The 15,673-nt window shown below is 47.2% G+C and overlaps 1 protein-coding gene across 10 annotated transcripts in view; it reads right to left on the reverse strand.

Moving 5' to 3' along the window:
- Positions 1–15,673, reverse strand: part of CDCP2 (CUB domain containing protein 2) — a 56,352-nt gene that overhangs the window by 3,732 nt on the left and 36,947 nt on the right. For 9 of the 10 annotated variants that reach the window (XM_063613139.1, XM_063613138.1, XM_063613141.1 and 6 more), the window contains 4 exons: positions 8,263–8,610; positions 4,587–4,922; positions 3,248–3,601; positions 149–327 (listed from right to left, as the gene is read on the reverse strand). In XM_063613139.1, the coding sequence (XP_063469209.1) occupies positions 149–327; positions 3,248–3,601; positions 4,587–4,922; positions 8,263–8,610 (1,217 nt within the window). Of the gene's footprint in view, positions 1–148; positions 328–2,211; positions 3,602–4,586; positions 4,923–8,262; positions 8,611–15,673 lie in introns of those variants that run through there. The other variant, XM_063613144.1, reaches the window with a different exon arrangement.

Raw genomic sequence — 15,673 nt, forward strand, 5'->3', positions numbered from 1 at the left:
GGTTAAGTGAAGCCAAGAAGGGCTTAGCTCTGCATCCAGGCCTGTGTGGCCCCCAGAGCCGGGAGAAGCTGAATTTTCAGGAATGTGAGGTGCCTTTCAGCAGGGTCAGAGTCCCTCCCTTGTGCCTGCCCCCTCCCCCAGCCCCTACCTGAGACTCAGTGCCGCAGGTATCAAAGCGCGCCTGGATCCTGAAGTTGCCGCCGACCTCCTGGGCGGCACAGCCCCGGCTGCCCAGGTAGACCTTGGTCCGCTCCAGTGGGGCCAGGGCCTGCGTGGAGATCAGGATCTGGAAGTCCGTGCGGGAGCAGCTCACGTTCATGGGCACCACTGGGAACCGGAGGGAGGAGCTGGAAGCCTTAGGGTCAGGCAGTCCGACCCTCACCTCCCCAACACCCCCTACCCTCCCACAAAGGGTGGTGGATGGGGAAACTGAGGCCCAGAGTAAGAAAAGCTCCTACGGAATCCTACAGGGCAAGTGCGGGATATCTTAGACGGGTTACTCCGTTCAACTCCATCAGACTGTGAGCTCCTCAGGGAAGGCAGCAAGTCTGATTCTCTCAGCGTCCTCTGGGCCCAGCACAGAGCTTGGCAGGCCCAGTGAATGCTGAGTGAATGAATGAATGTTCTTAATAATCATAAAATTCATCTGCTAATCGCTTGGCCATGCGCCAGGCAATTCATTCAATTATTTAACAAATATATTGATGGCCTACTATGTTCAGGTCCTATTCTCAGCACCACAAATACAAAAAGGAGGAAAAAAACACAGCTGAAATTCTTGCCTTGTGGAGCTTACATTCTAGATGGGGGAGGGGGCAATAAATGTAAAATACACCCACATGTCAGAGTGCCCTGAAGGAAAATCAAGCAAAGAAGAAACAGCGGGAGAGTAGAGCCAATCGGAATTGGGGAGGAGCGAGGAAGGAGAGTTTCAGTTTTAAAAAGGGTAGTGAGGGAAGCCTCACTTTCCCTCCCTACAATGACCCCAGGAGATGGATGTGACTAAACTCATTTTACAGGTTTGGAAATGGACGCTCTGAGAGGTGAAGTTGTTTGCAGTGGCCAACCGGGTCGACAGGATTTCAAAGTTCATGGTCTGTTCGCCCTATTCAGCAGGCTCCTGCGGCCCTCCTGGCCAGGACAGTGTACACATGACTCAAAGTATCTGCTTTGGGTGAGCATGTGTGTGTGTGTGTGTGTGTGTGTGTGCGCGTGCATGCAGGGGCAGGGGTGAGGATAGGGGAAAGGAAGGCAGCTGCCTGGTGGGAGGAAAAGGCAAGAGAGCTGGCAGGCAGAGGCCTGGAACTCTCAACCCCTCTCTGGGCAATGCCTGAGACATATTTCAGCCTCTGGTGTCTGGGCAGTCGGGGATTTATGGGCCAGCCGTCTCCCATGATGATCTCGGTGGTGATGAACTGTGTGTCACCCCCAGCTGGCACTGTGGCTGCCCTCCTAGTGGGGAGGCCTCCTGCAGCCTGGGCCACATCTGGAGCCTCACCCAGTGTGAGTGCCCCTGTCTGCCCCTGGGCCCCCACAGGGATCTGAGGGGGAGGGAGGTGGGGTGGAGTGGGGGTGGGCCCTCCTGCCCTGAAGCCCCTGGAACAGGAGCTGGGATGAGAAGCCCCCTAACTTTCTCTCCTTCTCTGCAGAAGGGGCTTGTCCTAAATCACACAGGGCTAGGAGAGGGCCTGGCAGAGTTCTGGAAATAAGACTATCAGAGGCAAAAGGAACTTTAAAGATCTTTCCATCAATATCCTCATCTTACAGGTGGAGCAACTGAGGCCCACAGAGACATGGGGCCATGCCAGCTAGCGGAGGCAGAGCCAGTGGAGCTGGGCTCTCCAGGGCTGTGCTGTCAGAGCCACAGCTCTCCCACCCCAGCGTGCAGGTGGAGCCCACTGAGGCCCGAAGGGGCTGGCCTGCCCAAGTTCACGGCTCTGCCGCAAGCTTGCTGCAGATCACCATCTCCTCCATCCCTGGCCCCAACTCCCCTTGCATATGGAGTAAGGAAAGATCTTTTGAATGCTGAACAGGCCTGAGACACCTTCCTGAAGGAAAGATGTCCTTGGATCCAGGCATTGTGACCTTGTTACTTCATTTGGCCTTCATGACCACCTGTCTAGGGCCTTCATCAACCTCTTTTACAGATAAGCCCTCTTGGGTGATCAGTAAATGGCAGCATTTGGACGTGACCCTGGTCTCTCTGAGCTTAGCTCTGGACTCCCCTCCCTTGTGCCCCTCTCAAACAAGCAAGAAGAAGGCAGGAGAGTAAGTTCTAATCCTGGCTGTGCCACTGACTGCCCATGTGGTCACAATGAAGTCTTTCCCCTCTCAGCACCTGCACAACGAGGAGCTTTGCTTGGCCAGGAAGAGGGCACAATAGGTGCAGAGTGCAGATATTTCTGGGCCCATAGACAAGGAAGGGTAGGAGGAGGGGAGCAATGGTGGACCCTCTTGGCTGACAAATCTAAACAATAATATGGAGGCTGAGAAAGCCAAATACCAGCTTCCCAGCTTCCTCTGCAGCCAGGCATGGCCATCTGACTGAGTTCAAACTGATGGGACATTTTGTAAAAGTCCTGTGAGAGGTTCTAGAGATGCTTTTGCTTTCTTGATAAAGAGCCATTTGCAGCTGGCACTTCCCCTGTCCCCTCCAGCCTCGAACACGGATGTGATGCCTGGAGCTATGGCAGCCATCTTGCAGCTGTGAGGCTCAGAGAGTCCCAGAGATAACACGTGGAACAGTGTTGAGCCCCTGGACCAATACAGCAGCTGCCTAGCTCCAGGCTTCTTGTTGAGTGAGGAAAAACAAGCACCATGTTTTCAATGAGTAGTTCTGAATGATCCAAGCAGGGCTGGTAGACATCCCCACTGTTAGACCAATTTTTTTTACCTTCAACAATATTACCATATTTTGTCTATTTCCCCTGTATACAGGGGACCAATAACAACACAAGGGGGGCCGGGGGCCCAGGGGGAAGGAACCAGATGGGGAGGGGTGAGGACTCATGAAGTTAGGAGCTGGGGAAGGAGGCTCTGCAATAGTGGAAACAGGTGGGAGCCGTGCCGTCCAGTCTCGGGGGTCCCGAGAATGGGCAAGGGTGTAGCCAACGGAGAAGGCGCTGGAGAAGACCATTCATTGGGGAGGCAGGACAAACTGGTGGGATGGAGGAAGGAGGCTGCAAAGACCGAGGCTGCAAAGCCTCCCCTTCCCCCTCAGTGGACCCACTCCCACAGCCCAGCTGACCTCCGATGTAGGCCACAGAGAAGCCTCTGCGGGTGGTGCTGCGGTCTGTGTGCAGCAGAAGCAGAAGCTGGTTGTGGCTTGAGGTGACGGGTGGTGGCAGGTGGTGTCCACACCAATTCCCCAGCAGGGGTGCCTCCTCGCTGGCCCCATCGAAGGCCGCCAGATGGTCAAAGTCACAGGTCTTGGTCAGGCTGTTGGGCTCCTCCAGGTCCAGGTCCAGGAAGAACACCTTGACCCGGTAGCCCGGGGGCAGGCGGATGGTCCAGTGGCAGCGGATGTTGTTGGGGTAGGAGCTGGGGTACTGTGGGCTGGAGAAGTTGCCCCGCACGGCCATGTATACCTCCTGGCATTCTCCTGGGTGGGGGATGGGGAGGTGGGAGGAGCAACAGTGAGGGGAGAGGAGAAGTCACCCTCTGCAGTTACAGCTTAGGCAGCAGGTGCCACAGTGGTCCTAAAACCACCAGGCAGGTTGTGGGCACCATGGCTAGCAAACCAGACAACTGATCCCAACTACCTGAAAGTTCGGATGCTTGATCCCAAAGCTTGTTTTAAACTGCAACTAGCTGAAAGCTGGGACTTGCATTCCAATTGACAGTCCCCTTGACAGGTGTAGGCCCTGTTAGGAATTCAATAATAATACACAATACCTGTCCTCAGAGTTACCTCCGAACTCCCTGGCTTGACAGATGATATGGTTCATGCCTGGCCTTTCCCCTTTTCTCACTGCCCCATTTGGTATGTACTATGAGCATACCAAACACTCTGCCCTCCAGGCCTTTGCACATGCTGTTCCTCCTGCTTGGAACGCCCTTCCCTTCTGCTTCCATCTAACTCCTTCAGGGTACTGCTCAATTCTCTCCTCCACGAAGTCATCCACAATTCTTACTGATGGATAGCACAGATCATAATGGCTTCACTGTCTGTTTCCTTATAATCTCTCTAACTAGACTGTAAAGTTTCCATGACTTCATCCATTCATTTGTACAAATATTGAGTACCTACTATGTGCCAGGTGCAAAAATAAGCCCATAAGGGACTCAGTCAGACAGGGGAGATTGACATGCAAACCACACACAGAAGTGACAAATGTTAGATCATAGTGTAAAAAACTTAGGAGTTGAAAAAGGGATTAATTCTGGTAAAACAGGAAGTCTTCGCAGAGGTGACATGCTTATGTCTTGGCATCAGCCAAGGGTATGCTAGAGCATTCCAAGCGGAGAGAGTGCAGAAAGCCCAAGACTGCTAGGGGGCAGAAAGGTGTGACCCCTGCAAGTGTAATGGGGAGACAGGAGGCCAGTAGGCACAGGAGGATTCAGGGTGGAGCTCCAGCCCCTCCTACCTGAGAAGTAGTAGGCCTTGAAGCCACGGCCTCCGATGTTGAAGTCGGACTTGAAGACCACCTGCAGTTCATGGCCCAGAGACACGAGGGTGGGGGGCCTTGTGCTGCCACAGTAGTGGTGCCCACGGGTGGGGCCAGGCCCCCCAAGCACAGCCACATAGTCATAGGTGCATTCCTCATTGCCCTCCACCTGGAAGTCCACGAACACCAGCTTGACGCGGGCAGGGCCGGCGGCCCGGATCACCCAGTGGCACTCCATGCTGTTGGGGTAGTTGTTGGGGTACTCAGGGCTGGTGAGGACCCCCGACAGGCCAGTCAGGACACCGCCACACACATCTGCAAGGGAGCCCACTTGAGCTGACCTACCTTTCTCCTTGTGGCTCCCAATTTCCTCCCTCGGGAACAAGACACTCCAACATGCTGCCCCCACAGGTATCTCATGAGGGACTCATTACCATCCACCAAGCACCTGCTACCCAAGTAGCAAGTGTAGCACGTGCTCAGGCCTAGCACTTGGCACCTATGCTGCCTGTTCAAATCCTCAGAGTAGCCCCACAAGGACTGTGCTGCAGTTTCTCTGACTTTATAATTAAGAAAACGGAGGCAAAGAAGTTCAGTAGCTTACTTGAGTTTGAGTTCACCCGGGCAGACCTTGAGATAAGGATTTGAGTGCAAGGAGTTTACTTGGGAAATCCAGGGGCCCCCAAGTGGGGAGGGAGGGAGTGGACAGAGAAGGGAAGGTGTGTTCAAGTCAGCTGCTGACCTCGGGGGGAGCTCTGGGGACGGGGTAAAGCACATACTTCAGAGTTCTGTCAATCTAGGAGCGAGGGAGCTGTGGCATTTATATGCCAACTCCCCAGAGTGCAGGCGGAGGGCTGCTGTGGGCTGGGAGTGACCTACCGAGACTTCAGAAAAAAGCCCTCCAACAAAGAACTGTGGAGGGTGGCAGAAGCACATTAAAGTGGCAGGGCCCAGGGAACGTGGTCAGGGCCCTGAGAGCAGGTCACCCACCTGGTAACTGGGAAAGTGGGATTTGAACCCAGGAAGACTAACTATGGATCCTGTGCATTTGACCCTTGTGACCTTCACTGTCCACTCCTACAAGGCCAGTGGGGCACAGAGGCTGAGGTGCCTGAGCTCAGAAATGTGATCAAACCTCCCTAACAGATAAGGACACCAAGACTTAGAGAGAGGACCTGCTGAAGTAGAGCTTGCTTTGACATCTGCAGACAAGTAGTCTCCCATCTCTGCCTTTTATTAGCTGTGTGACTCTGGGGAAGTAACCCAGCCTCTCTGAGACTCATTGGAACATTAGAAATCATAAGACTGAACCAGCTTGATCCACTGGGCTCAGATTTGAGCAGAGTCTGAAAATATGCTGCCGGAAACTCTCAGGAAGCCAGCTTGGCCAGTATAACCACAAGGCAAGTGTGGGTGAATGCCGTGACTTGCTGGAGGTCACCAGCAGGGAGGGCATATGTGGGATGTGTTTCCTGAGACTCTAGCATCTCGCCCTATGGCACGGCTGTGTGACCAGGGCTCTGGATGGGGCGTCTAAGGACTTGGCGTCTTTTCCCAGTGCTGGCCCAGCCATGTGACTTTAGGAAGGCCTTCTCAGGGACTCAGATTTTGTGAAATGAGAGGGCAGGGTTAGATAGCCTGCGAGATCCCTTCCAACATTAACCTTTGCGGAGACTTCCCAACTGTGCCCTGGGGCTCCCCAGCAGCCCCCTGGAGCACCTGCTGGCACCTGGTATGAATTTCATTCTTATGCTGTGTTTCAAGCTCTCTTTTAATGTAATGAAAAGACAGCACCCACAGACTTTAATATCTTTAACAAGATATTAAAATTTAAATATTCTACATTTAAAAATTTAACTCATTGGAGGCCATCAATATTTACTTGTGTTTTTAATGATTGGCTTATAAGAAGTTAAAATATGAGGCCGGGCGCAGTGTCTCACGCTTGTAATCCCAGCACTTTGGGAGGCCGAGGCGGGCGGATCACGAGGTCAGGAGATCGAGACCACGGTGAAACCCCGTCTCTAGTAAAAATACAAAAAATTAGACGGGTGTAGTGGCGGGCACCTGTAGTCCCAGCTACTCGGAGAGGCTGAGGCAGGAGAATGGCGTGAACCTGGGAGGCGGAGGTTGCAGTGAGCTGAGATCCTGCCACTGCACTCCAGCCTGGGCAACAGAGCAAGACTCTGTCTCAAAAAAAAAAAAAAAAAAAGTTAAAATATGAATTTACAGGCTGGGCACGGTGGTTCACGCCTGTAATCCCAGCACTTTGGGAAGCCAAGGCGGGTGGATCACTTGAGGTCAGGAGTTTGAGACCAGCCTGGCCAACATGGCGAAATCCCGTCTCTACTAAAAATACAAAAATTAGTCAAGCATGGTGGGTGGCGCATGCCTGTAATCCTAGCTACTCGGGAAGCTGAGGCAGGAGAATGGCTTGAACCCGAGAGGTAGAGGTTGCAGTGAGCCAAGATTGTGCCACTGCACTTCAGCCTGGGTGACAGAGCAAAACTCCATCTCAAAACAAAAAAGCAAACAAACAAACAAAAAGAACTTACAGAATAAATGCATACCACTAAAACATTGCCTTTATTTTTTATTGCCTTTATCTTTTTTTTTTTAAATGGGGGATTAAATTAAGGTTCCATTTGACATAAAGGTATTCCTGTTTTTAAAAATGTTAGGAAATGTGGCTGATGGTATTATGACTTTGATATCCTAACATTTCTACAAATCTAAGGGTCTAAAATTCCAAAACTATGATTAGATCAGCCTATGGTTCTTGTGTTGTGGCATTCTACAGTTCTATCCTTCCAAATGCAGCAGTGACTGGGGTCCCATCTGAGTCCCCCAGGATTGCTGTTGGTGGACCCTGGGAACCAGTAGCCTCTGTGGCTGTCTACTGTTTGAGTTAACATCAACGAGGCCTTTGGTTCTCACATTGGGAGGAAGCAGGACATTTGAGCCTTTGCACAGAACCTGGGGACAAGGATGAGTGAATCAAAGAGAAAGGCAAGAAGAACAAGGCCTCCTCTCCCCTCACTAGACTGAGAGGCAGGTGTCAAGCCTGGTTGAAGGAGAGAGGGGTTAGGGACACATGATATAACAGTCACTAGCTCCACCCAGACCCTCGTGTGGGAACTCAGGCAAGGATTCCCAAGCTGTGAAGTGGTGGGATGCCGCAGAAGGCCCCAACAGCAGTGGTGTCCCCTCCTGTGGCCTTATGCCATGACACAGGACAAGAATGGCAAGGGTAGTAGAGCGTGACAGCCTCATTCCTGAGCACAGTGCGACCCTCTGAGGACTCCGGGAGAAATGGAAGGCAGCATGGGGAGCATTGCCATGAAGGTAGGAACCCCAGCTACCAGGATTACAAGCACGGTCATGAACGGTGAGGAGGCTGCTTTTGCCTTATAAACTATGCATGAGAGCTGGGTCATGCAGGTTACAGAGCAGCCTATGTGCCAAGATGCTGAGACCCTGTAGGTCTCACCTGAGCCCTGCTGCTATCTTCCCACCTCCACCCCAGGGCCAGCTCCTCCACTGCCAAATCCCCCCTTGAACTCCTGGGCTCAAGTAATCCTCCACTTTGGCCTGCCAAAGCACCAGGATTACAGGTGTGAGCCACTGAACCGGGTCCCTAAGGCCCCCCGTTGACCTTTCTGGTAGCCTGCAGAAAAGCCATGGCCGGCCACATGCTTGTCCGAGTGGAAGATGACAGACATGACATGCCAGGAGGAGGTGAAGGGCGGCGGGGGCACCTTGCCGCAGAACCTCCCCAGCAGGTTGCCCTTGTCTGGTGAGGCCCCATTGTAGATTTCCAGGAAGTCGAAGCTGCAGGTGTCGTGGTACTCCAAGTCAAAGGCATGGAAGGTGAGCAGCACCGAGGATCCCTCGGCCACCACAATCAGCCAGCTGCACTCTGTGTTGTAGGGGTACAGTCTAGGGAAGTTGGGGCTGGAGAAGTTTCCAGAAGGTGCTGAGAGCACACCCCCACATTTGACACCTGGGGCAAGAGAGAAGGATGACTGAGACTACATGCTGGGGTCTTGGGTACATGTGGTAAGGGCAGTGGGCCCAGCTACAAAGCTGGGTTCTTGGGATGGGATGGGATGGGATGGGATGAGGGAACACAAGGCCGTGTGTTTATTTGCTCATGCATCTACTTATTCTTCAGATGCTGATCAAGCATGCTGGTATTCATTCCACAAATACTGTTTGAGTGCTAGGCATTGTTCTAGGTGCTGGGGTTACAGCAGAAACAAAACAGACAAAACCCCTACCCTCATGGAACCTACATTCTGGCAGGGAAGACAGACAATAAACATAGCAGGTAAAATATACAGTTTATGGGGCCAGGTGCAGTGGCTCATGCCTGTAATCCCAGCACTTTGGGAGGCCAAGGTAGGCAGATCACAAGGTCAGGAGTTCGAGACCAGCCTGGCCAATATAGTGAAATCCCATCTCTACTAAAAATACAAAAATTAGCCAGGTGTGATGGTGCATGCCTGTAGTCCCAGCTACCCGGGAGGCTGAGGCAGGAGAATCACTTGCACCTGGGAGGCAGAGGTTGCAGTGAGCCGAGATCATGCTGCTGCACTCCAGCCTGGGCGACAGAGTGAGACTCTGTCTCAAAAAAATAAAAAATAAAAAATAAAAGAAATATATATATAGTTTATGACACAGTGAGAACTATGGAGAAAAAGCAAGCCAGGAAAGGAGACAGGAAGTGTCAGGCAGGGCCCTAGAATTTTAGTTAAAACATTATGCAGTAGGGAATTTAAGTTAATTATTAAAACATTATTTTGAAATTAATAATAACCTCCTCAAGTGAAAATGTGCACAGTTTACTACAATGTTAAAAGTACATTTTTATATGTGCAGATTTGCTTGTGTTTAACAAAAGAAAACAATGGAAGGAAACTAATAAGAATAATTCTCTGTCAGGGGAAGTAGTAAAAAGAGGGGAGGAAGCAGGCATGATGGCTGGATCTCCTTAAATGTGCCCTGTTTCATAATTTTCACTGTGTAAGCACATAAAATACTTTATATAATGTTAAGAGATTAAAAAACAAAAGTTAAGTAACCCCTAAATATCCCAAACTGAAACAAATAACCTGAATCTTACCAACTTGGAGGCATAGTCACATGGGGAAAAATGATTTCAAATGATGTTGAAAGACAGTATTTTGACCACACAGTCCTAGTGGGATATATCTCAAGGACAAAATGAACCACAACAACATTTTAAACTATATTCAGTAAACTTACTATTAGTAATAATATTAAATATCATTTTGCAACGATTATATATTAGAATAGAGCAAATAAGTAAGTTAATGTCAATAGAAACCAATATTTTCAGTGTAAGAGTGGTAGGTATAATTTTTTTTTTTTTTTTTTTAGATGGAGTCTGGCTCTGTAGCCCAGGCTGGAGTGCAGTGGCATGAGCTCAGCTCACTGCAACCTCTGCCTTCCAGGTTCAAGCGATTCTCATGCCTCAGCCTCCCAAGTAGCTGGCATCACAGGTGCCCGCCACCATGCCCAGCTAATTTTTATATTTTTAGTAGGGACAGAGTTTCACCATGTTGGGCAGGCTGGTCTTGAACTCCTGACCTCAAGTTATCCACCTGCTTGGCCTCCCAAAGTGCTGGGATTATAAGGCATGAGCCACCGTGCCCAGCCTGATAGATATAAATTTAAAATAATAAGTAAAACTCTTGTGATCCTTAATTTGAATTGAAAGTATCAGTGTGAACTTGATTTATTTTTATTTTTTAAAAATTTATTTCCTAGTTCTGTTTACCAAGAAGGCCTAGAATCCAGTAGCATTTTACACCTCTAGGATTTCTATTAGGATTCCTATGTTCAACTAAGATGAACAACGCTATTTAGAGCAATGTCTGGTACCAGGTTTAATACAGGAAATACACAAAATATACTTGGTTATCTTGCTATGCCAAACAGCAAAGAAGCTATCAAAGACTGCTGAGATTGTGTCAAAAGACACAGAAACCTGGCCAGGCACAGTGGCTCATGCCTGTAATCCCAGCACTTTGGGAGGTTGAGGTGGGCGGATCAGATCGCTTGAGCTCACCAGTTCGAGACCAGCCTGGGCAACATGGAGAAACCTGTCTCTACTAAAAATACAAAAATTAGCTGGGTGTGGTGGCACATGCCTGTAATCCCAGCTTCTCAAGAGGCTGAGACATGTGAATCCCTTGAACCTGGCAGGTAGAGGTTGTAGTGAGCTGAGATTGTGCCACTGCACTCCAGCCTGGGTGACAGAGCAAGACTCCATTTCAAAAAAAAAAAAAGAAAAGACACAGAAACCTACTTGAAGTGGCTTCCACTGGCTAAAGAAGGTACAATTCGAGCATCAAAAGAGAGTGATGCTTGCAGTGGATTGAAACATATCACGTATATAAAAACAAGAATTCACAATGCAACTCAAAAGAAATTAAAATGAAACTCATTGGTTTATTTTAGAGGTTGCTAGGCACTAACTCATGTATCAATTTTTTTTAGGAAATTGATAATAGAAATTTAACATCTACTTGGCCTTTCCTATATGGACTATATTTCTGGACAACTAAATAGATGGTGAGGGAAAACTTATTTATTTTTATTTATTTATTTTTTGAGACTGAGTCTCGCTGTTATTGGCCCAGGCTGGAGTGCAATGGTGCAATCTCGGCTCACTGCAACCTCCATCTCCCGGGTTCCAGCAATTCTCCTGCCTCAGCCTCCCGAGTAGCTAGATTACAGGTGCCCGCCACCATGCCCAGCTAATTTTTGTATTTTTAGTAGAGACAGGGTTTCACTATATTGGCCAGGCTGGTCTCGAATTCCTGACCTCAGGTGATCCACCCGCCTGGGCCTCTCAAAGTGCTGGGATTACACACGTGAGCCACTGCACCCGGCCAGGAAAACTTATTTATAGAAGACTTCAGAAAGAATAACAACACTAGGAAAACATAATTTTGGCTGGCCATGATGGCTTAAACCTGTAATTCCAGCAATTTGGGAGGGCAAGGCAGGAGGATCACTTGAGTCCAGGAGTTTGAGACCAGCCTAGGCAACATAGTAAGACCCCCATCTCTACAAAAAAATTTTAAAAATTAGCCAGGCATGGTGGTGCATGTTGGTGGTCCCAGCTACTTGGCAGGCTGAGGCAGGAGGATTACTTGAGCCTGGGAGGTCAAGGCTGCAGTGAGCCATGGTGGAACAACTGCACTCCAGCCTGAGTAACAGAGAAAGACTCTGTCTCAAAATTAAAAAAAAAATTTCAACAAGGAAATTATATTTTGCAAGCCTTAATGAAATAATGGTTCCAGACAACATTATCAAACTCTGTTCTAATCATTGAGTAAAAGGTTGATGAGAAGTAAAACAGATGACTGGGTATACAGGCTCCCTGTAAAATTCTTTCAACTTTGCTAAATGTTTGAATTTTTTTTTACTGGTCAAATAAGCCAGGCAAATAAAAATTTTTATAATTAAAAATATATAGCCGGGTGTCCTCAGCACTTTGGGAGGCTGAGGCAGGAGGATCACTTGAACCCAGTATTTCAAGACCAGCTTAGGCATAGCAAGACTCCAACCTCTAAAAAAAACAAATATTCACTTCAGCTGACTATTTGACAGTGAAAAAAAAAAAAAACAAAACTGAAAAAGTTAATTTGGAGAACTTTGTAACAAATAGACCAAGCTAACAAACCCTGAACCCACTGATGTAGATAAGTGTCAAGTGGAACACGGGCCAGTAAATGTCTTCTTGAAAAAAAAAATGAAGAAATATGAATCTCAGGAAGTCTCTGGATCTGTCTACAGTTAGAGTAAATACGGAAGCTAGAGGAACATTTTAAGTAATTCCATGAGGACACGTGGCTCTTCCAGTTCACAGAGGGGATTTTTCCTTAAGCCCTGAGCATAAATAATAATAATTTTTTTTTTTTTTGAAATGGAGTCTCACTCTGTCTCACCCAGGCTGGAGTGCAGTGGCGCAATCTCGGCTCAGTGCAGCCTCTGCCTCCTGGGTTCAAGCGATTCTCCTGCCTCAGCGTCCTGAGTAGCTGGTATTACAGACTCCCGCCAACATGCCTGGCCAATTTTTGTATTTTTAGTAGAGACGGGGTTTCACCATATTGGCTGGGCTGGTCTCAAACTCCTGACCTCTGGTGATCCACCCACCTTGGCCTCCCAAAGTGCTGGGATTACAAGCCTGAACCACCACGCCTGGCCATTAATAATTTTTTAAAAAATTTAAAAGAGTCAAATACCGACCAAATGCAATGTATGGACCTTGTTCCACCCCCACGGCTCCCCCTCCCAGTCAAGGGACCAGAAAGGAAAGAACCCCTATCCGGGCATTCTGAGCAGAACTCCAGCCTAGCCTGGAGCACACGCCCCCCCTGCGGCCAGTCAGTGTGGTGGTAGTGGGAGCCCCAGGACTCCCCAGCTGGAGTCAGGCATCCACCCCTGGGGCAAGGAAGAGGAGGGAGGGTTACCACGTGGAGGCAACGAGGGGAGCAGTGTCTAAAAAGGGGGCTATTGTTGCCAGAGGCGAAGGAAGTGGTATTGGGCAGACCCAAAGCAATAGATGTTCACTACAACAAGTAACTTCTCTTTCCCGGGCTCAGTTTTCTCATCTGTAAAATGAGTCAGTAGCACCTGCCCTGCCTAGTTCATGGGGCTGTTGTGAGGATTATATAAGATCATTCACTCACTCATTCATTCAGCAAATATACACTGAGCACCAGCTTTGTGCCAGGTACTGCTCCAAGTGCTTGCAATACAGCAAGGAGAGGGACAGAAATCCTTGCTCTCATAGAGAGCAGGACACTGAACCAAATCAATAAGTAAAATAAATAGTATGTTAGATTGTGACGAATTCTATGGAGAAGCATACAGCACTAAAGGGAGAGAAGGAGCATGGGCTGGGGAGAGGGTTTCAGGTGTAAATCAGGTGTTAGGGAAGGCCTTGCTGAGAAGGTGACCAGGGATGTGCTGGCTATTTTGTTGACTTTTAATTATGAAAAATTTCAAACACACCCAAAGCACAGAAAATCATACAATGAATCCCTATGTCCCCATCAATCACCTTCAATAATTATCAATGTTCTGCCTTTCTTGTTTCTTCTATCCCACCCCAGCCCCATTCTGGGAGGTGTGGAGAAATCTAAAGCCTATCTCAGATGCCATATTATTTCACCCATAAATATGTCAGAATATATCTCTAACAGAGAAACACATAAAACTGTATATAACCTCAATACCTTTATCATGGTATAATAAGTCTTTAATTTAAAAAAATGTTTTTAGAGACAAGGTCTCTCTCTGTCACCCAGGCTGGAGTACAGGCTGTGGTCATCGCTCACTGCAGCCTGGAACTCCTGGGCTCAAGTGGTCCTCCTGCCTTAGCCTCTTGAGAAGCTGGGACCACAGGAGCACTCCACCACTCCCGGCTTCATTCCTTAATTTATGTGCTAACTCAATTCATGTTCAGTTTTCCCCAAATATTGACCAAATATATATATATAATAAATATAATATATTATATATAATATATATTATATATAATATATTATATATAATATATATTATATATAATATATTATATATAATATATATTATATATAATAAATACAATATATTATATACAATATATATTATATATAAAATATAATATATTATATATAATACATATTATATATAAAATATAATATATCATATATAATACATATTATATATAATAAATATAATATATATTATATATTATATATAATAAATATAAATATATAATATATATTATATATAATAAATATATAATATTTATTATATATAATAAATATTATATATAATAAATATATAAATTTATTATATATAATAAATATATAATATATCATATAATAAATATAATATATTATATATGATAAATATAATATATTATATATTATATATAATAAATATAATATATTATATATTATATATAATAAATATAATATTATATATATATATATTTACAATTCATTTGTTCAAATCAGAATCCAAACAAGGTCCATACATTGCATTTGTTTGATATTTGACTTTTATATTTTTTATAAAATTATTATTTTTTTTAGAGACAGGGTCTCACCATGTTGCTCAGGCTGGTCTCAAACTCCTGGCGTCAAGTGATCCTTCTGCCTCAGCCTCCCAAAGTGCTGGGATTACAGGTGTGAGCCATGGCACCCGGCCTTGACTCTTTTAATACAACAGTTGTGCCTCCTTCCCCCCTTTATCATTTGTTGTTGAAGCCCCAGCGTCATTTATCTTATAGAACTTCCCACATTCTGGATTTGCCAGGCTAGGCTGGAGTTCTGCTCAGAATGCCCGGATAGGGGTTCTTTCCTTTCTGGTCCCTTGACTGGGAGGGGGAGCCGTGGGGGTGGAACAAGGTCCATACATTGCATTTGGTCGGTATTTGACTCTTTTAAATTTTTTAAAAAATTATTAATGGCCAGGCGTGGTGGTTCAGGCTTGTAATCCCAGCACTTTGGGAGGCCAAGGTGGGTGGATCACCAGAGGTCAGGAGTTTGAGACCAGCCCAGCCAATATGGTGAAACCCCGTCTCTACTAAAAATACAAAAATTGGCCAGGCATGTTGGCGGGAGTCTGTAATACCAGCTACTCAGGACGCTGAGGCAGGAGAATCGCTTGAACCCAGGAGGCAGAGGCTGCACTGAGCCGAGATTGCGCCACTGCACTCCAGCCTGGGTGAGACAGAGTGAGACTCCATTTCAAAAAAAAAAAAATTATCATTATTTATGCTCAGGGCTTAAGGAAAAATCCCCTCTGTGAACTGGAAGAGCCACGTGAAAAGTGGAAGTGGCCCTGGAGCCCAGAGGCTCTGGTTGTGGCATCCCAGAGCCCAGCTCGGCTACCACCTGCCTCCCTGGTTACAGAGCCAATGTATTCTTGTTTTTGCTTAAACTCATCCAGGTTGAGTTTCTGTTACTTGCAACCAAAAGCATCCTGAAGAATACACTTAACTAAATCCGTATAAGAGAAGACACACTCGCTAAACA

The sequence above is a fragment of the Symphalangus syndactylus genome, chromosome 19 (assembly GCF_028878055.3).
Source record: "Symphalangus syndactylus isolate Jambi chromosome 19, NHGRI_mSymSyn1-v2.1_pri, whole genome shotgun sequence".
Lineage (NCBI taxonomy): Eukaryota > Metazoa > Chordata > Mammalia > Primates > Hylobatidae > Symphalangus > Symphalangus syndactylus.